This window comes from Cyprinodon variegatus, unplaced genomic scaffold (assembly GCF_000732505.1).
Source record: "Cyprinodon variegatus isolate N-32 unplaced genomic scaffold, C_variegatus-1.0 Scaffold61, whole genome shotgun sequence".
In the NCBI taxonomy this organism is placed as follows: domain Eukaryota; kingdom Metazoa; phylum Chordata; class Actinopteri; order Cyprinodontiformes; family Cyprinodontidae; genus Cyprinodon; species Cyprinodon variegatus.
The window spans coordinates 645,890-666,629 of record NW_015150514.1 but is presented as its reverse complement, the minus strand read 5'-3'; the positions used below and the strand labels follow the sequence as shown (position 1 = coordinate 666,629).

The 20,740-nt window shown below is 37.6% G+C and overlaps 1 protein-coding gene across 1 annotated transcript in view; it reads right to left on the bottom strand.

Annotated features, from left to right (window-relative positions):
- Window positions 1–1,293: 1,293 nt before the first annotated feature.
- Window positions 1,294–20,740, bottom strand: part of frmd5 (FERM domain containing 5) — a 77,678-nt gene continuing 58,231 nt past the window's right edge. Inside the window, exons 5-14 of the mRNA XM_015371575.1 lie at window positions 16,491–16,588; window positions 13,091–13,214; window positions 11,315–11,402; window positions 11,069–11,157; window positions 10,586–10,649; window positions 10,328–10,419; window positions 9,925–9,999; window positions 9,734–9,802; window positions 9,502–9,608; window positions 1,294–4,472 (exon numbers count right to left, since the gene is read on the bottom strand). Coding sequence (XP_015227061.1) covers window positions 3,883–4,472; window positions 9,502–9,608; window positions 9,734–9,802; window positions 9,925–9,999; window positions 10,328–10,419; window positions 10,586–10,649; window positions 11,069–11,157; window positions 11,315–11,402; window positions 13,091–13,214; window positions 16,491–16,588 — 1,396 coding nt within the window. The 3' untranslated portion in view covers window positions 1,294–3,882. The remainder of the gene's footprint in view (window positions 4,473–9,501; window positions 9,609–9,733; window positions 9,803–9,924; window positions 10,000–10,327; window positions 10,420–10,585; window positions 10,650–11,068; window positions 11,158–11,314; window positions 11,403–13,090; window positions 13,215–16,490; window positions 16,589–20,740) is intronic.

The following is a 20,740-nucleotide window of genomic DNA, read 5'->3' as shown; positions in this document are numbered from 1 at the left end:
GTGCAGGCCAGTCAAGTTCATCCACACCAGACTCTGTCATCCATGTCTTTATGGACCTTGCTTTGTGCACTGGTGCACAGTCATGTTGGAAGAGGAAGGGGCCAGCTCCAAACTGTTCCCACAAAGTTGGGAGCATGGAATTGTCCAAAATGTCTTGGTATGCTGAAGCATTCAGAGTTCCTTTCACTGGAACTAAGGGGCCAAGCCCAGCTCCTGAAAAACAACCCCACACCATAATCCCCCCTCCACCAAACTTTACACTTGGCACAATGCAGTCAGACAAGTACCGTTCTCCTGGCAACCGCCAAACCCAGACCCGTCCATCAGATTGCCAGATGGAGAAGCGCGATTCGTCACTCCAGAGAACGCGTCTCCACTGCTCTAGAGTCCAGTGGCGGCGTGCTTTACACCACCGCATCCGACGCTTTGCATTGCACTTGGTGATGTATGGCTTGGATGCAGCTGCTCGACCATGGAAACCCATTCCATGAAGCTCTCTGCGCACTGTTCTTGAGCTAATCTGAAGGCCACATGAAGTTTGGAGGTCTGTAGTGATTGACTCTGCAGAAAGTTGGCGACCTCTTCGCACTATGCGCTTCAGCATCCGCTGACCCCGCTCCGTCAGTTTACGTGGCCTACCACTTCGTGGCTGAGTTGCTGTCGTTCCCAAACACTTCCATTTTCTTATAATACAGCTGACAGTTGACTGTGGAATATTTAGGAGCGAGGAAATTTCACGACTGGATTTGTTGCACAGGTGGCATCCTATCACAGTTCCACGCTGGAATTCACTGAGCTCCTGAGAGCGACCCATTCTTTCACAAATGTTTGTAAAAACAGTCTGCATGCCTAGGTGCTTGAATTTATACACCTGTGGCCATGGAAGTGATTGGAACACCTGATTCCAATAATTTGGATGGGTGAGCAAATACTTTTGGCAATATAGTGTATAAGAAGCAAACAAAGATAAGCAAACAAAGATATGCATCAAAACCAGACCTATACAAGGACTGTATAGGAAAAGTGGACAACCTGTTTTTCTCACGTTCTCATATTTAATCAGAGCAAACCTTTTCCTGTTTTAGATTTGTTTTGAATGCATAAATGATTAATTACTAAATACCAAAATGAGAGAATATTCTACAAAATCTGAGGAACCTCAACATTTGGTAGCTTTGCCTTTAAACTAAATTGCATTAGGAAAGTGTTTTGGCTAATCTATCACAACCGTCTAACAATAGTCTGCAGAAATATTCTTCCTGATATATGTTGAGTTGTGAGTCCGCTCAGAAAGATTGCTTGAAGCTATAATGTTTGGCAGTATGCTGCCATTGCTTGATTTGATCTGTGATTGAAACACACGCTTTGAATCAAAATACGTTCCTCTCTGGCACTGAGACCTTCCTGTTAAGTATGATGGTTGCTAATAGCCATGCTGTTTATTCTGGCCTATAGTTTGATAAAATAAAGACATCAGCTATGAAGCATTGAAAACTCTGTACCCATATATGATCCTGACTTGTGGAGGTCCGCTACTCTCTTCCTCATATCTTTTTCAAAATTCTCATTATACAACTCGGAGATGCGACATATTTGAGGCGCGCCATCATTTCACTTCCTCGCCAACCAAGGAAAAAAAATGTAAAGGTATATTAATCAGTATGTGAACTGACTTTGCAGAAAGTAATATTGTGGAATTTGGAAATAAATCACAGCGCCATTAAACAGGAAGTTGTTAGATGATTGATGTTAGATGTGGACAAAATAAAAGGCTATTAGTAAAACATTTGGTTTTAAAGGTACAAAATAAAAAGCTGGAATTTTTTTTTTCATTTACATTTTCATTTCTATGTGTAAAAAAATCTGCTCTTTAAAGGTGTAGTTTTTTTTCCGAAAACAAACATTTGACTGTATAACCTGACAAATGGAGATGGTTTGGAGTTTTTTGGTAACTAAAGACACATTATAGGTTTGCTTGCAAAAATCAGAGTAATAAGGCTGAAGTAGGTCAGCAGACTAGTAGAGCTTCATCTGTTGATGCAAACACTCTTACAGACAACAGAGGTTTCTTTGGTAAGCACGGCGATACATACTGATGTGTAGGCATTAACAATAATATAATTAGGATTTCTTAATTGGCATAAAAAAATGTTGAAGTGAAAACAATGTTGAGAAAGATATTACAGCCACTGTGAAGAGGCGTCCATAATTTAAACAGAAAGATTTTTACATAAATGAACATAGTTTAAATAAACTAAGGCTTACAAATAAATGCATGAATTAGAAAAGCAGGGTCAAACAAACTTAAATGTCTCACTTCTGTTGGTTTTCTGACATAAGAGCTAACTCTGAACAATATGAGAAAGTAGCACTAATTTAAGAATTTTACAATCAAATTTCCCTCAATAGAAATGATTTCAGATTTTTAACATTACTCCACAAAAAGACAAACTGTCTACAGATTTTAGGAGGAGAACTAAACAAACACTTGACTAGCTCTACAGCATCACAGTTCCTTACAGTTACTGTAAAGGAAGATACCAACTTCTCACACAGAAACCGATTGTGTTGTTTGGCTCTTATTTAATTAACAGTTAACCTATAACCATAACATCTTAAATGAGAGCTTATTTTATTTTGTTGACTTTAATTCTACTTTATTGTTTAGACTAAAATGAAGGTGAGACAACACCTGACAAAGACACAGCAACACAGACAAAAACATTGTTCAAACTAGCTGACAGGGTAGCACCTGCATCACTCTTCATGTCATAAAGTGATCATAAATAACTTTTTTGTAGTTGTTTTAATAGAGTATAGCCAGATTTTGGGCTCCAAGACAGATTATCTGTGTAAGAACTTGTCTACCTTCACTATTTAATATTTTCTGATTCTAAACTTTGCCTTCCATCCACACAGGTTTGTCTTCCATAAGAAGCCTTTACAAAACTCTCAACTTGTATAGGAACCTTTAAAAAGTGTGTAAAATGCCCTAAATAATTTTGTTGTATTAGCATAATGTAATTTCTTAAGTGACATGTTCTTTTTTCTTTCCCATTTTCAAGAGCAGAGAGAGAAATTGGCCCTTTTGTTGCCTCTTTTTTCATTCTCTACTGAAACTGGAAGCTTATAAATTAACACTTTCCAAACACCAATCAAAATTAAATAAAAAATAAACAAATAAATTGGCTTTATTTATTTTTTTTTAACATTTCTTCCGTATAGATCATAAGTGTGGCAAAAACTTTGGCACGGCTGATTTTCTAAAGAATAAGTTCCTCTTACAAAATAAAATGTCCCCTGCTGTATGAATACATACATTTGATTATGGATGAAAATAAGCTAAAGCTAAAGGATCTTTAGTGTTGCCAGTGTTTCTAGAAGGTGCTGTTTTTGATTGGATCTTTGTTGTTTTGAGCAAAACTAATCAGCTTTTCTGTCCTTTTTGTTTCTCACCAGAACTATCCTATTGAAATAACCACAAACATTCTAGTTGACCTCTCTCACAGCAATGTTATAAAGTATAAAGAATAGAAAAATAAAGGCAACTATGATCTCTGGCTGACCAAACACAACCTGAAAGACCCGGATCAAATCTTTGATCCACCCTGCTATTGGGACTTTTTGTGAAAATAAAATACCTTGAAATGACCTGAATCACTAAAATAAAGTGAGATTTCTTCCCCTACATATGTAGTGATAGTCATAGATAATAATTATGGCAGTCTGTGGCTTGTGACAGGAACTTCTTCCTGGGAGAAGCGGAGCCAACATAATCAAAGCTGTTGCCTTCCTCTCCCTTCTCTCCTGTTATTTCCACATATTCCATGTCCATCACCGGAGGTCTGTGTTTAGTTGTGTACTTTCTTCAGTTGCTTCACCTCATTTGCTAATGAGAAAACTACCCATCCATCGCAACTTACAGGCGAACCAGCGCCGGAGAGGGCAGAAATACTCAAAATGAAACTGCTGGAACTCAGGTGTCTTGCGGATGTCTCTCAGGAAGGCGATGTCCAGGTCGGACTCTGTCAACATGATGAGCAGCAGCAGCAGGGCGAACAACAGTCCGATAGTGACCAGGAACAGACGCAGCACGCTCAGGATGAACTTGTTAAGATCCTCTACATCAGCACCTTGTGAAGGCCTGCTACGGACCTCACCCATTGCTCTCCTTCCGGATCTGAACTCCCCTGCCTGCCCCTCTTTGAGAGCCCTCGCCTCTGATTCCTTCTCCTCATCGATGCTGCAGGGTGAGCCGTTGAGGTGGCGAGCTGAAGGAAGCTCCACCCCATGCTCTGCTACAGGAGTGGGCAGCACGCTGTCCGAGGGGCTGTAGGTCTCATCGGAGATTACTCCTGACGTGCTGGCCTCACTGCTGTCCTCCAGGTGGCCCCGGCTGGACATGAAGGAGTCGCCATGGGAGACGGAGCGCACTGGTGTGGAGTGGGCACTGTCTCGAAGAGACTCCAAACCTGAGAACACAGAAGTGGATTATTAAAACATACGGTAACAAGGGCATTTTTTATTCTTCCTTAAGAGGTTGTTTGGCTAACAATGAACCAAGAGAGTCCGCAGAGTGATATTAAAAGATGACTGAATCTGTCCAGATTCACAGTTTCTGCAAATATGCAGCCATCTTTTGTAATACCCCAAACTCTAAATCTAATTTATTGGGTACTTCTTTTTCTGTCATTAACATGGCAAATCAGTGGATGCTTACTTGTCATACTTTGTCCAAGAATGCTCCAAATGTGATTTGGTAAAGGTGGGTCACAAGTGCAGAGCTATATGTGGTCCACTTTAGGCTCGCATCCAGATAAGCAGATTCTTACTTGCCATATTTCGGCCCAGATTCGTTTAGGTAAAGCTGGACAACATTTGCAGAACCATACGTGGGAAACTTAAGGTTCACATCTGTTTTGTGTGGGCCAGATGAATATCTACAGTGCCGGATTATTGCTTTAAGTGGCCCATGTCCGTATGCTATCAGGGTTAAATAATTAGAATGCTCTTACTTATTACTTTTAATAAAAAAAAAAAATGTCAAACTTTTCATTTAAGCCCCTTTATTTTAAAGTAGCCTAACAACTCACTCTACTGCGTCTATACTACGGTAATATCCTATGGTTATCCTTCACCCCTATTCTACCTCCAAAATGAATCTCGTCCTGGTTAGAGTTTTGGTCTGCAACAGGTTTGGTTTTGTTTCATCATTTACTTTTTAATAAAGGATTTAATTAAGCTTTATTGTGGCCTATTTCATTTTTTCTGATAACTGGCTTGTTTTCAAAGCCTCTAATCCATCATTGTCTTCCTCCTCATCTTTTAGTAGCCCTTAAGACTCAATGTTGGCAGGAAATATTTTTCAATATTGTGCTCTCATAACCACAATATTTTTATAACCATCATAATGATTAATATACAATTCAGGTAAAAAGAATAATGAAAAGTAAGTGTAAAATAAAATCAGTTGCCTAACCTGGTTGCATAAGTGAACTAATTTGATAAAGCACATTAATACAAAAAAGAGCATTCCATCTATTTTCTATGCATGCTATAACTCTCAATGAAGCTGAATGGTTGAATATCTCTGCAAGCGTCTGAATATTTTGCTTCCAACACACGCTTTCAGAAATGCTCTTAATTTCATACATCTTAATGAAAAATCCCAAGAAGTACTGATACTACTACCAACATGTTTTACATTCGGTGGCGCTGCACTTACCTACCTACCTAGTTTATTTGCATCTGTGGCAAGTTATTATTTCTTACTTAAATGTATTGTGGAGGATGTTCTTTTTCCGGGTGGTTGATCAAAATAATTGGTCCTCCTAATTGTCAATCATTCTGCCGATATGTTTCCATCTCGTCCTACGTGCTAGTCCACATTTTCTCTTACTGGTGTTATGCCGAGAAATACCTGCCTTCCAAGAATTACCTACCCTCTGGCACACTGATGAGAAAAGATGAAATATGAACGAAAAGGGAACTTTTTAAACTTATTCTTAATGTTTTCATATTTCTTATGCAGGGATGCGCTTAAAATGTAAGAGTTTTTGGTGGACAGATACATTTAAATAAATATGATTTTTACTTGTATGGAGAAATGTTTCAGTTGATGTGCTACAATCAGTGTCCAGTGAATATATTCTCTGCATTTGTTATGAACACCATTCTAGATCATTTCTGACAAAATGTTAAGAATATGTTTAAAAGTTAAATTTTTGTTCATATTTCAATCTGTTTTCTCATCAATGTGTAAGAGCTTATGGCGATGCACGCTCCGTTGACATGGGAGGTAATTCTAGGCAGACAGATATTTGTTGGCATTTATCTGTTCACCAAAACTCTTAATCTTAGGGCATCCATTCATAAGAAATATGAAAACATTAAGAACATGTTTAATGTTTATATATATATATATATATATATATATATATATATATATATATATATATATATATATATATATATATATATATATTATAGACACCTGAATTTTTAAAACCAATTTTTTTATCTATCTGACCCATATCACATAAAGAAATTGTTGTGATCCAAGTTTTGCATTACAAAAACTTCAGTTTTAATTTATTTTAATTTTAACTTACCACTGTAAAGAAGGATTTACCTTTTCAAATCTTGCTATTCATCATGTATCTTTTTATTCTAAGCTTAATAATCCAGTTCTCTCCTACTTTGTTTAGTTATTATCTTTTTCTCCAGATCATTTTTCACAGGCCCTGAAAAATGTTGTGGATATATTCTTTAAAGAAGGATGCCTCCATAATATTTAATCAGAGGGTTATAACTAGCCTAAAGTTGTTAAAGAAATGAGAAGGAAATGTATTAAATAATTTACTAATTTTTGATAAAAACATACAATCACTTATATTGTTCTGTTGAATTTTTCACATCTGACAGCACAAAGACTGCACTGGAAAAGGTTTTATAAATAACACTTATTAACACAGTTTTTCATAACATGCTTGTTGATTAACTAGAATACTGATATGCTAAATTGGTTCAGGTCTCATTTGGCAAACTGGTTGTTTCATCTGGCAGTTATAAACAAATAACCAAACACAGTGGTGGCTGACCAATAGAGGGTGCTAGGGCCTTTTTGTTTTTTAGGTTTGTCACACAATATTGGACCATGCAAAACACAAATTTATCTTCACAAAGCCTCAGAAGGGCAAGAATGTTGTACAAAAAATAAACCTGTAAATTAAATTATGTTTTGTTTTTATAAAGTTTTTATAATTGTTTTTGTTGTTGGCATTCATATAAATATACTGGTGTAATAACTTAGTATACGGTAAGTTAAATTTTTTTTGGTTATACATCTTTTTTTTAAATTTATAGCCACCCCTGGAGAAAACTCCACCAGCCGCCACAGACCAAACAATCACATGTTGGGCTCCTCAAGTTTCTATTCTTGGACCACTTTAGCTTAATAACATCTGCCCTTAGCTACAGTCACACAGTGTATACATAATAACTGAGTGGATAGGTCAGATTTTCAGACAGCTTATTGCCATTTTTTCCTCTGGGTTTTTTTTTTCTGTAATAACCTTGGAATTTACCCCGCGTATAAAATCTGTTATGAACATATGCTCTTCTTGGCTGTATTCTCCTATCCACTTACACAGCTCTTAGCCAAAATAACACAAAGCGTCCATTAAACCCGACCAGCTTGGGATATTACCTGCAGAATTGGCTTGTAAATGACTGTAACCATGCATGAAGGACGGGACAGCCAGCCTGGAGGGAGATTTGGAGTTATGTCCTGACCCAGAACCAGATCCTGAGGTAGAAGATCCTCCAGGGAGGGCTGGGAAAAGTGGCAGAACCCCCAGAGCTTTGCCTAGGAGCCTGGGTCCCATAGATAACACGCGGACCTTAACTTCCCGATAGCAATGGTTGATCATACGTAGGTGAACGTTCACCTTCGTCTTGATCCGAATCAAGCACTTCACCATGATTTTACTATACAAATTTAAAAAATGAAAAGAAAAAAGAAAGAAAGCCTAACCTCAAGGCAAATGTTCAGCTAGTTATTTAACCTAGCCTTTTTTCTTGCTGCCTGTCCTGATTTTACCTTCCTGCTGTCGAATTTTACCTCAGAGTACAGAAAGTGAGCAGACCTCCTGTCTCGGGTCGGTTGGTTACAAAAAATTGCCCGGCAAGTTGGCAGAGAGAGACGAATGGCAGAACAATGAGAAAGTGACAGACAAGGCTATGAAATCCCACCTGCTACTTCCACAGTCCACATTCCCGCCTCCCTCCTATCAGCTGGGACATACGCAGCCTGACCTCTGACAGCAGGAGCTATTTTCAGGTTGTGATATTATTACCAGCTGAAATACAAGAGGAACAAAACCCATGTGGGGGACATGTATTGTTGCATTCATTTGACAAACCCTGTACTCCATGCCCGTGATGAGAGGTGGACTGGCTTGACAAAAGACCTGCATTCAATGCTCCATAGACTGGTAAAAGTTTATTAGTCTAAACAAGCTGTTCGAAAAAGGAAAAACTCTTGCAGTGAAAGCACTGGCTAAAGGTTAATAGCCAATTGGGTGGGAGAGGGGACAGTTAGCGGCCTTTATAAAGTGACAGCAAGACTTTCTCATGACAAAATCAATGCTTGAGGGAGCAGGCTGATGGGTGCCTTAAGATGGATGCGTGCTTGCTTCTGATTTTGCACATCCAACAGAGAAAGGCTGATATAAAATACAGAGAATTAGGGACACACCAGGGAGCCAGCTCATACTGAAAGGAAACATACTGAAGTCTGCTTTGACCATGCTGGGATATGTCCATTAAAATGGGATAAAATGACCCTACGTTTGATATAGACATGTAATAGACATGCCCATCCATCTTAACTGACAAACTGGGCAAGCAGAGCATTGATAAGAGAGGCAGCCAAAAGGCCCAGAGTAACCATGGAAGAGATACAGAAATCAACAGCAAAGATAAAAGAGACTGTGACAACCATTTGTTTTGTGACTCATGTCTCTACGGGAGAGCAGTGGTGGGAAACGCCAAGGTTTAAGGTTAAATATTATTGCAAGCCATGTAAGGGGCACAGCTAACAAGCAGAATAAGAGACCAAAATTAAATCTTCTTTTGGAATATGATGTTGAGGAAAACTAACATCACCCTAAATGCTCCGTCCCTATGGTATTGTAAGGTGGTGGCAGCATCATGCTATTGGAATGTTTGCTAAATAAAAATGTGTGTTTCCAAATGTTTCCAATTATTATTTAAAGATCAATCTGTCTAAGCATTAATAATAATAATAATGAAGATTTGTAGTATGCAGTAGCCTTTCCTTTCTCTTCTGTTACCATAGGGAGGTTGTCCAAAGAGTAGTTAACCAGTCTCTAATCTTTTTAATACTCTTAGTAAATGCTGAATCATTTATTGCTCAGCATTGCTAAGGTTTCCCTTTAGTCTAATATTTTTGTTTGTGACGTGTGTGAGTGTGCTAACCTTCCATAATGGAGATGTGCACAGCTCTCCTCCGGGTTCTCGGCACGCTGGTCAAACGGGGACCGTGAGTAATAGATGGACAACTCCTGCTGGGAACCATGCCAGCCCTGGCACCAAAAAAAAACAACAACCAAACAATAGATACAAAAAAGTACACATGAATAGATATAAAAAAAAAATTACCCAATTAAATCAAAATATAATAACTGGATTATTAAATAGAAATAAGGACCTGTGGATCTCAGGGGGATCCCTCTTGATTCTGGCACTTTGTTCCATAACCTCTTTTGCAACCTTTCCACTACCAAACAGAGAATGACACACCAGTCTGTTAACAATCTTTCCAAACAGTCAGATGTGTTCCTAATACAGAAATGAAACTGAATTGTACAAATGATTCAGTCATAAAGGTTGTTTGTATACCTGTATCTGAAGCGACTACCCTTGAAGAAGAGATTGCCACTGGAAACAGTGCGAACTTGACTTGATTTCTCTAACCTGTGAGCCAACAAAGGGGAATTAATCCAGTGTAGAGAGCCTCGCCAAAGTATGCAGACCCCTTGAACTTTTTCCTTTTTTAATTTGGTTACAGCCGTAAATGTATTGTAACTTATTTGTGTCATAGATTCATGCAAAGTGAAACATTGCAATCACAGCAGAGAAAAGGAATACAAGGCCATAAGGACTTCCTAGAAATGGCATAAGAATAAAAAAACTAAGCCGTTTATAAGCTGTATTATTTTCCTTTAACAACATAATTTTGTCATACTTTGTATTAATATTTCATCTAAAATTCCAAAATAGATATCCATATCCTGTCACTTACTTATAGAAGGCCTGGTTCTCTACTCCACACTTCCACAGATGCTTACAGGCCTCTGGTGTAGGTGCAAAGTAAGTAAGTATAATCTTCCTGTCCTGTAACATATAAAAATGACAACCCTTAACTTAAAGTCACATTTAACACTTCATGGCTTTTGTAGACTTTTATAGGTAGCACAAATGCTTCCAAAGAATATAACTAATTCGCTTTCAGCGCTGTAAAGATCTGTGTTGTCAAGCTTTTTGTGAAGAATTCCCATACCTCATTCTGAGTTGCATATATATGGAATGTCTTTGCTTCAAACTTGAGTTTGGTTACCTCCTCCCTGATGTGTAGAAAGAATAGATAATGAAGAGCAAATTGTAGAAGAATAAGGAATTACAAATTAGGAAAGCAGAAAAAAGGAGAAATGTTAGCAAATAAAGACACAGAAAGAGACAACTTTGGGGAAAATGTCTGGATTTGGATGTAAAAGAATGTTTCCAAGTGTTTTGAAACTTTCTAATGTAAGAAGCATGGAGGATGAGTTCAACAGGAATAGTTCGTCTAATTGGCTTGAGGATCCAGAATAAGTTACCCATAACTGTTAAATCAGTTATCTCTGGAACATGCTACTTAACTACTTGACTCATTTGTCCTCTTAAAATGAGACAAAAATCCGCAGTGATTGAACTGATATGAAGGAGAGCCTTAATGTGATTGTTTTGGTCCAGGTACTTGGATAAATATCTTATCTATGCTAACCATTTGAGGAAATGGACCCTCCTGTTTCCTTGTAGCACAGTGAATCCAAACGGAGTGAAAGCCAGAAAAGCAGGATTCCCTGACACATCCTAAAAAGAGAACAATACCATGGTTTCAGTCAGGCATTAAAACTAATTCAAAATGCTTAAGTAAATGAAAGTATCAAAACAGAAATAAATACATAAGATCTAACAATGATAAACACATTGTTTAATGTTTAGTTTTTGTTTTGAATGAAAAGATTACCTTGCATGGATGAGGGTCCACTCCATACGTCTCTAGAGTCTGGGCCTTTTGCAAGAAATTGAGCTCTGATGTTTCAGGAGTCTGACCTCTGGGAAAAAACAAATCGATTAATAGTGTATCTGGTTCAACTTAAATGTTTTAGTAGACTAGATGGTTTCTTCTAGCAACGGCTTGGCTCTACAGCCAACAAAAATACAAGGAAAGAAATCCTCAACACATAGAGCAAGTATAAGTTTAACTTGAAAACAACATGTATTTAAATTAATTTCTTCTCCTTTATTTCAATGTTTTGTCATAATTGTTTTTAATTTTTACAGTCTTTTCTGCTGAAAGACTGTAAAATTATTGTATTCTATTCTATTCTATTCTATTCTATTCTATTCTATTCTATTCTATTCTATTCTATTCTATTCTATTCTATTCTACCTAAACTAAGCAATAGCACAATAAAAAATAATAATAATTTAAAGGGTATAAAGCAATGCCACAGCTGCTGTAGTCATACTGAGCGTAATAGAAAAAAGATCAATCTCCTGCCCATGCAGCCTTCGATCTCTGATACTCAACAGTATGAAGGACTGCTAAAGGTACAAGTCATTTTTAACCCTTTTTTATTCTTAATCTTCCCCTTTTTTCAAAAAAGGTGTGAAGATTGAAAACCAAGGAAGTCTGTACTTTATATAATAAAACATATTTAAAAATCAATAGGGGGCACTGTAGGATAAAATCAATGCCTGTTTTCTTTAAGACCTACATATGCAGCACAATATACAGTAAATCCAAGGAATGCCCAAGCCATGGTTTATTTCATACCTGCAGAGTGAACCGGTAACATAAGCAGTATCAAAATATTATTTTGGAATTATCTATCCATCCATTGATATATAAACTACATGTATATAGATGTATATAACTGAGTTTCCGTCTGAGTTCCAGTAGTCATTCGGCTGGCTTTTGACTGGGATGGGCCATTTTGAATGCCTGGTACTGTTCGGATATAAACCACCATGAATAAAATTGTGTAACCATCATAGGTTTTGCCTTTGACACACATGGATATCTAAAGGATACCCGCAGCTCTTGATGCTTTTGTTGGTGTTTACTTTGCTTGTCTGTTGTCTTCTTTTTGCTTTTATGCTGTCTGTTTTCTGCTCCTCTCATCTCATACAGGTGTGGAAGCAGACTTGTAGGAGTTACTATATATCTTCTGTGTTGTGTATTTTTGCTGTTTTATTAAATTTTCTCTATTTCCTTGTACTCTTTCCTGTCTCTCTCTCACTCTCTCTTCCTCTCTCCCCTTAGTTCTTATCCTGTCTTTCTTTCTCATCTCCCTTTCCATGTCTGTTGTATACAATTTACTCCCTAAGTCTATTTCAATAAAGTTTCTTATGCAATTATCAAGCCTTATGGCAACAGTCATAATGGTCTGTTTGTCAAAGGAAAGCTGTTGAGCTATCAGCCAGCGCTGGGACATCTATTTCCATTGGCAAAACAAGAAACAAAAACAAAAAAATAAAAACATAAAAAAATAAAAAAAATAATAATGTTAGTTGAAACATGGACTGTACAGAGGTCCCTGCCTGTGGAAATTATGTATTTTTTTTTTTTACATTAAGATAAACCAGAAGGTAAACACACAGCAAATATTGAAGCGAATATAGATGAAGAATTGATTAGATAGAGGCTTTGAGTCAGCAGGTCCACATGGGATTTTTCCTCTACAGAGAGGAGGAGTGGAGCCCAGGTGCACAAGCATCCCAGTGGGTGTCACCTTACATCAGCTCAGTTTTGTGAATCTCAGCAATTCGTCGCTCCAACTTCTCTGAGTGCTTTGGGAAGAACTGGAACTTGGAGCTATAGCCCTCAGGGTGTTTCCCAGGATCATAATCTCCAATTTCAGCTGGAGAAATAAAAAGAAAGATGGTAATGAAATGTGAATCTGCAGATTATTTTCTTAAATTGAAGACCCTTAAACATCTCTCTAAGACAGATGTTCAATTATAATGGCTTTTTAGTGAAGACTTGTAATAATTCGGTGCATTCATAATAAATATTAAAAAATACATATCAAAATGATCAAACATCAAAATAGGGAAATACAAAAGCACAACATGTCAGAGAAGTACTGACCATACAAGAGTTATACTCTCAATAAAATTTTACTTAAAAACTCTAACTGAATAATCCAATATCTGGAGTTAGACGTTGCAGCAGACTGTGTAACTGTTCTCTGAGCTTGGTTAAGTGAAATGACTGATCTGAGTTTTCTAATGTTTCTAAAATGAAAAAAAAAAAGCAGATTTAATAGACTGGTGTAATATTAATTTACCATCTTTCCATCTGCTATCACAATGCAACAGTTTTTTTTAGCTGGACCAATTTCCAGCATTTTTGCATTAAGCAGCAGAAGAGAGAAGTTAAGGTTTAAGATTTCTACATCCATGCTGAAGTATCACAGGCATAGAAAGGTGTAAAGGAACATTAGGAACAATTTCTCTTTTTTGCTGCCTTAAACCGATGACTGCATTTAGATATGTGTTATTATTGGTGTATTATTACCTCCACAAATAATCAGATATATTTTTATGAGCAAAGAACTTTCTATAATTGTATACATTGGGCTAGTCACACGTTTTGGAAGCGGGATAACAATACATTTCCACTTGCTGGCAGTTCAGTGTGGCGGTGTTGATCATTTGGAGACACTAAACCAACAACTGAAAGTCTGCACTACTGCAGCACCATGCAGGACCACGCATACCCGACAGCAGCACAAGAAATGGTTTCACCATCCAAAAGAAAAGAAAAAAGAAAACTTAAAAGAAAAAAAAAACAGAAGAATAAAAAAATGTGGATAGCATCAAGAAAACCTTCTGTCAGGAATCCAGTTTGTGTGGTCTGTTTTGTGTCTGTCTCTCCCTCCACCACCAGGTGGCGCCCTGTCATTGTTGGTCCTCCCTGCACACCTGCAGCTCTTTGGATCATCTGGAGGAGTACTTAAGCAGTGGACTGTCACTACCTCGATGCCAGAGTGTTTGCCAGTTTTGGGTACTCTAGCCATGCTTAGATTAGCTGAGTCTAACCTGAGTCCTTGTTTCACTGAGTCTAACTGAGTCTTTGTCTCTCTGAACTTTAACCTTGTTTTTTTGTCTTTGCCTCTCGGCAGGAAGTCACCCTGCAAACTGGATGTTGGGTCTTCTCCCACTGGAAGGACCGTTTGAGCTTCACATTGAGCACGGGATGCAAACTGGATGTTTGGGCCTTCTTCCCCTGAAAGGATTGTTTGAGCTTCACACTGAGCAGGGGATAAATCTCCACATGTACCGTTCAAGTTCTCCTGGAAATCTAAGTGACAGTCTGCTCCATTGCTCCTCCGGGTCCAAAGAATATTTACCTGTCCACTCTTCAACGTGTCCCCTCTTCTCTGGATCAACCCACACTTACTGGATTAAAAGTGAGAGAAGAAACCCCCAAACGTGAGTCCCTCACTAGCATTATCTTTACGGCACCCAAGATTCCCACGGTCCCTGAACTAATCATTGTCATTACCTCTCCAGAATTCCTAGTTCCTGTTCACCAGTTCTTTGAGTTCCAGATTCCCCCCTTCTACCTTTTCCTCAATAAACCTGTTTAACCTTTGCCTTGCCCTCTGAGTGGTTCTCTGCATCTTGGGTCAGACCTTTAAACAATCACGACACCTTCTCCATGTAGAAGGAGCCAATAAAGGAGAAAGATTTTCAAAGGGATGCATAAGTTTCCATGTTTCCCCTGGAGAAGTAAGTGAACTGTATTGCCTAAATTAGCATAAGGCTAACTTTTTCTGTATGCTTTAATTAGACTGTGTTGCTCGTCACCATAGAGAGCATAACAAAAGATCCTGCAAACATAAGCAATCTTGTTGGAACAGAATTGTAGGTTAACGTTGGTTTAGTAGCTTTCGAAGCCACAGTCAACTCTGGCTTTATGTCACAGTAAATGTCAGCTTGTAGAGACTTCACTTCATTTCAGATGACAGGGTTACATCTGTGCTGTTTCACATATGGAAGCTACCACCGCTGCAATACATGTTTGAGGCAGTGGGGTGCTAGGGTTTACAAAATATCCCTGTAAAACTGCATAGAACTAAAGGTTCTAGAATTAGCCTGATATTTCAACAGTATTTTTTAATCTTAAAATGACTTTATGACCTGAAAAAACAATGCAATTATCAGACCCAATGCTGAAAACTGGGGGACCACCAGGTAATTCAGTATAATATATCTCTGCACTGAGATGCAGAACAGACTTTTAACACACACACTTATGTTGGCTTATTCTATTTTATACTTTTTACTACATTTTGTGTGGGAGTAAAACATGCTGCTTGCAAATTCTGCATAAATATTATGAATACCTATTATTGGCTAAAGATTGCATGACTGGGTGTAAGAGGCTGATTAAGAGTCTGTCCGATATGGGAGGATGTTGCACTGTATTTTCTTCACTTTAAAAGCACCTTTCCATGTTTTTCCCCCACAATACTGTGACAATGTAAGGGTAATTGTTGTGTTTTTTGTGTGTTTCCTTCCTATGCTGGCATTTAAGTACAGCTTGAAACTCTAAATGCCAAATAAATGCCCATTGAATGAAGAATGATTTGAATCCCTTATTGAATTCCAGGGGAGCTACATTCAACTTCATCATTACCACTAAGAAACATAGAAAATGATCACTAGCCTTTACAGGAATACCTAAATACTTAAGCACTAGCGGCTGATAACCTCAGGTACTTTTACACATGCATCATCTTTGGACAATATATATGGGTGCAGTGGGAGTGTTTAGGTTGGAGAATAAGCTAAATGCTGACAGGGCATCTGTGTAGTGAGTTAAATGTTCTAAGTGCATTGCAATTGCCTGCATTTGAATAATCCAGCATCAGCAAAACCACTCAATTCTTTTTAGTAAGAGTAGAATTTTGTTCGGTGAATCACAGTGGACATGGATGTCTAACTCTGAATTTTACAATTGCTGTTTTTTTCAACTTATCGATCTCACCAAAAGACATAACAAAAAATGCAAGAAATCATCAATACATTAACATGTATTCCCATGCATGGAGCTCTGCTGGGTGATGTGACACGCCGACAAGAATAAAGTAATCTGGTTTCATTACACTATTTCCAGTTTATCACACCTTGTAATATGTAGGCAGCCAGCAGAGCTGCATCTGATGTCTTGCAAAGGAGGCGGCCGTGGTAGAGGTCCCGCTTAACCTGCAGGAAGACGAGATATCTGCAAAGCAAAACGAAGAGATACTAAAATGATTTTGTCATTGATGTGAAATCCACTGCAAACATAAAGTTTGAGGGTTAATAATTTGATTAAAAAGATTCATAGGATAAGAAATCCTGATAAAAACAAAAATGATCTATAGATGATCCTGTTTCAATATTAAAGCAAAGTGTATGAATCTCCAATGATGTAACGAGGTAGTGTAAGTCTGTTTTTAGGTCTGATCTACAGCATCATAGGAAATTTTTAGTTTCTTCTTTTTCTTGGCAGATTTTGCACCTGATGTACCTAATGTTTACGTGCCCCTATTTAATAAACATTGTAGCTGTACAAATGTTACAGTAAAATTGTCCGTGTTACCCGTGAATTGAATTTATTCTTTAATCAGAAATTATCTATGATATCTGTTTCATCCTGAGTTAACCACCACCTGAGCTTAAGGCAAGAATACATATGCTATGTAAATAGTGTAAGTACGAAACTGGTCATAGTTAGTTAAATGTCTTTAAAAGCAAAAACATCAGTGAAAACTAAGGTGATATTTGTCTTTCATGATTCAGGATCTTTAAAAGTCTCCAGACAGAACAGATGGGTGCAGAAACAGAGGGGCTCTCGCATTTGCTTGTATTCTGCTCCATAAAGAGGAGCTCAAATGTGGGGGGGGGATTTTATTGCGTGGCAACCAGTCGAGGGATGGGTTTTAACGGAGATCTGTGCACTTGGTAGAGCTCTGGATCAGTCCTCACAGCAGTTTGTTCAGCTGTCAGAAATACCACATGGCGTGGCAGTGAAGAGAAGCTCCATGACTTCATCACAGAGAGTCTTAAATCCACTGCACGTAATCTCACTGTGCTGAGCTACGGATATTCTTAGGAATAATTTCATGTCTGCAGTAAATGTGGAAGCCTATTTACTCTTGACACACAACTCATTAAATGTCTTCCACAAGATTATAAGGTAGCGTTTTTATTATAGGTTCAAATTCTGTCCTGATATTTAGATACAACTTGTATTCAAAATAATAAAAATGGCAGATTATCAATCTTTAAGATTCCTGCTCATAAGCAGTTATTTTTGACCCAAGAATTACAAATAAAGCAACCAAAAGAAACAATCTAAAACAGAGGTTTCCAAATGTTCTGGTTCCTGACCCACAAGATAGAACCAGAAAGAATTGAGTAAAATACAAACATTTCTAACAGATCGATTGATCTATGATCTAAGTAAAAATAACAGTGACAACCAATGTATTTGTTTAATGTTTTTGTTTGTTTTTCTAAGATATGCTTTTATATCTTAAGACAAATAAAGCTGCTTCCTCATTATTTTCATAGTTTCATTTCTATAGAGCAGGGGTAACCAATTAAAAATCAGTTGACTTTGTAAATAAAAGAAAATATAAAATAAAAAATAGAACATTTTACCATTTTAAAATCTAATGTGTTTTTTTTTTAAGTAGAGAGCAACAATCGTTGAGTTTGGTATATAGACATTTTCCTGATTCACATATTTTTTATAAAACATGTGAATTTTCTTTTTTCATGACTTAATGAGAGACATGGGCTTTATGCTCCCCTGCAAGGCTTTAAACCTGGGTTTGAACGGCAACAAAGCCATTCTAAAGCACATATCAAGGTGATCATTTTGAGCCTGGATCGATATTTATTTTTAAATCATGTTCATGGTGGAGAATCCTGCTTCTGAGCAGTAGGTTAAGCCAAACATACTCAAAATGTGCAGGATCAACGTTGAGCACGCCATTTCCCTTTTCTGTTATAAGTTCACCGCAGTTCTTCCAGCAGTCCACACCTTCTTTTTACTTTTTCTCATCGTCTTCTCCTTCTTTCCCACCACCCAGCTTGCCACAGGTTTGTCTGCTGTGTCTAAAAGTAGCTTGCAGCAGCAACCCAGACTGACACAGCTCATTGGCTTATTTGTATCCTGTGCAGCCTGCTCTCAGGAGGGCTTTACCGTACAATCAGGAGAAGCGGTGCAAGTGAAATTAGATACTGCTGTCAGACAACATGCTGTAATTTATAAATGTTTTAAATCAGGTTGGGTCCGGATAAGCCAGCAGGTGGGTCAAGATCCGGACTGTGGTCCGCTAATCCGTGACCTCTGCTATAAAGGATCTAAAGACCCCATATGTAATTACCTGTAAACCCCAAGTGGGCCCACAACCCCAAGTTTGGGAACCAATGACCTAAGACATCACAGTGATACACTTTTTCAGCTACTGTCTAAAAGTTGATATATCAGTTAAAATTTTTTTTACTCATGAAAGCAGTTAGAGCTGCAGCCTAAGATCTGGTAAACCCCGGCGCCTTCATGTACTCCCCTAAGATGGGCAATACGGTCAGCGCTGACATTGGTAATACAATAATATCAATACTCCTTGTTTTTTTCCAGTGATTTATTATGGAATGAAAGATTCTTTTCAGCATTTATTTACAAATAAAAACATGCATTTTTATGTCCCTATGGGTTTGTAGAACATTTAATTGGATTTTTATCTTACAGCTTAAAGTCTTTTGAAGAATTTCTCAGTTTGTCAGAAAGAAGTTTTTTCTTTTCTTCAAAAAATCAAATCATCTGCTTTGATCAAAATCCTTCCATTGTAGCTCTGGGTTTTTGATGAAGCTACAGCCCTTTAAAATTAGTTTCCAACCTCTATCAAATACATCCATTTTGATCATCATGTATTAACATTCCTCATTTGAAAAAACATGATTAAATAGAGTTGTTCTGCTAGTTTGATCAGACTCTATTGGCGCGGTGGGTTGAAGTCCGTATGTTGCGTTCAATGGTGTCATGTAAATTAGCAGCTCCACCCGTCTCTGCTGTTCCCACAGCATGCCGATGGGAGCTGAGGCGATTTTAATGAGGGTTGCTTGCCAAGCCGTTTGACCCGGATAGACATGCATCAGTGAGCTTTTCTCACTGCCACTAAAAAATTATTGTTTCTGAGTTTAAACGGGTTTTTCTGCCAGTGGGAAAGGGGTATTATTCTTACTAAAGAAAATGTCCCTATATAATGCTGCCAGGTTTCCTATTGAGATTGTACTTTAAAAATGATATGCAGAGTGAGCTTTCTGTCAAACCAAAAATGTTTATTTAGCAGCTGCTGGAGATGCACATTAAGATTCAATAGGGAATATTAATGCAAGGTGATCTATTTTAAGGATTTTTTTCATGATAAAAAAGAAAAGAAGCAAGTGCAAAGACCAACAGCCAGAACATTACATATTTATTGAGTTATTTTCTTTACATCCTTGTATATCACACAGGTTTCCTGTTAATAGCTTAACACAACCAATATTGGTAACCTTACATTTATTTGACATTTATTAGCAGTTTCCGTGGTTACTGCTATGATTTATCTATGAATATGTGATTTTCTTGCTGCTGGGTTTTCAACAGATTTAGAGCTGCAACCAAAGATTCCTCCATGATATTGCAACAGCCCTCAACTTTTGTTTACAAGGGTCAATCATTGCATATTGTAAATGGCTTGCATTTCAGGTCAAATTGAGTTATGGCTTTTGGAAGTGGTTAAGTACTCTGGGCCACCATAGGATGCAAATGTAGGCCTCATTTTCACTTTATATAAAATATTTGGTAAATATTAGGTATAAATGATTTGGTTTGTCATATGAAATACATAAAAATGTTTAGTTGTAATATAGTAGAATATAGAAAAATTCAAGCTATAGGAAAACATTTGAAATGCACTATAGAGTCAATCTTCTTGAACAATATAAATTGGAATAATAATTTGTGTTGTTGCAACAGTAAAGTATTGATCTATCTGGACCATCATGATAAAATTATACATGTTGCTCAAATAAATGTTTTCTCTAACTTACAATGCCTCATGTTTGGTGTTCCTTTGATAAGGCCAACCAGATGAGTGTATGCAGAGGGAGGAGACGTGTCTATGAAGTTGCGCTTTGATTTTTAAAATGCAGTCTAAAAGTTTCTCTGCAGTCATCATAAGCTAGGGTCCTAATTTGGGTCAAAGCTCTGGCTGCGTCTTTGGGTACCCCCCCACTGGATCCACCAGCTCAACATAACAACACATATAGGGTCCTCCACTTGGCTTTTTTCCCCTGAGGATCTTCAAACTAATTTAAATTACTGCCTTGCTGTGTC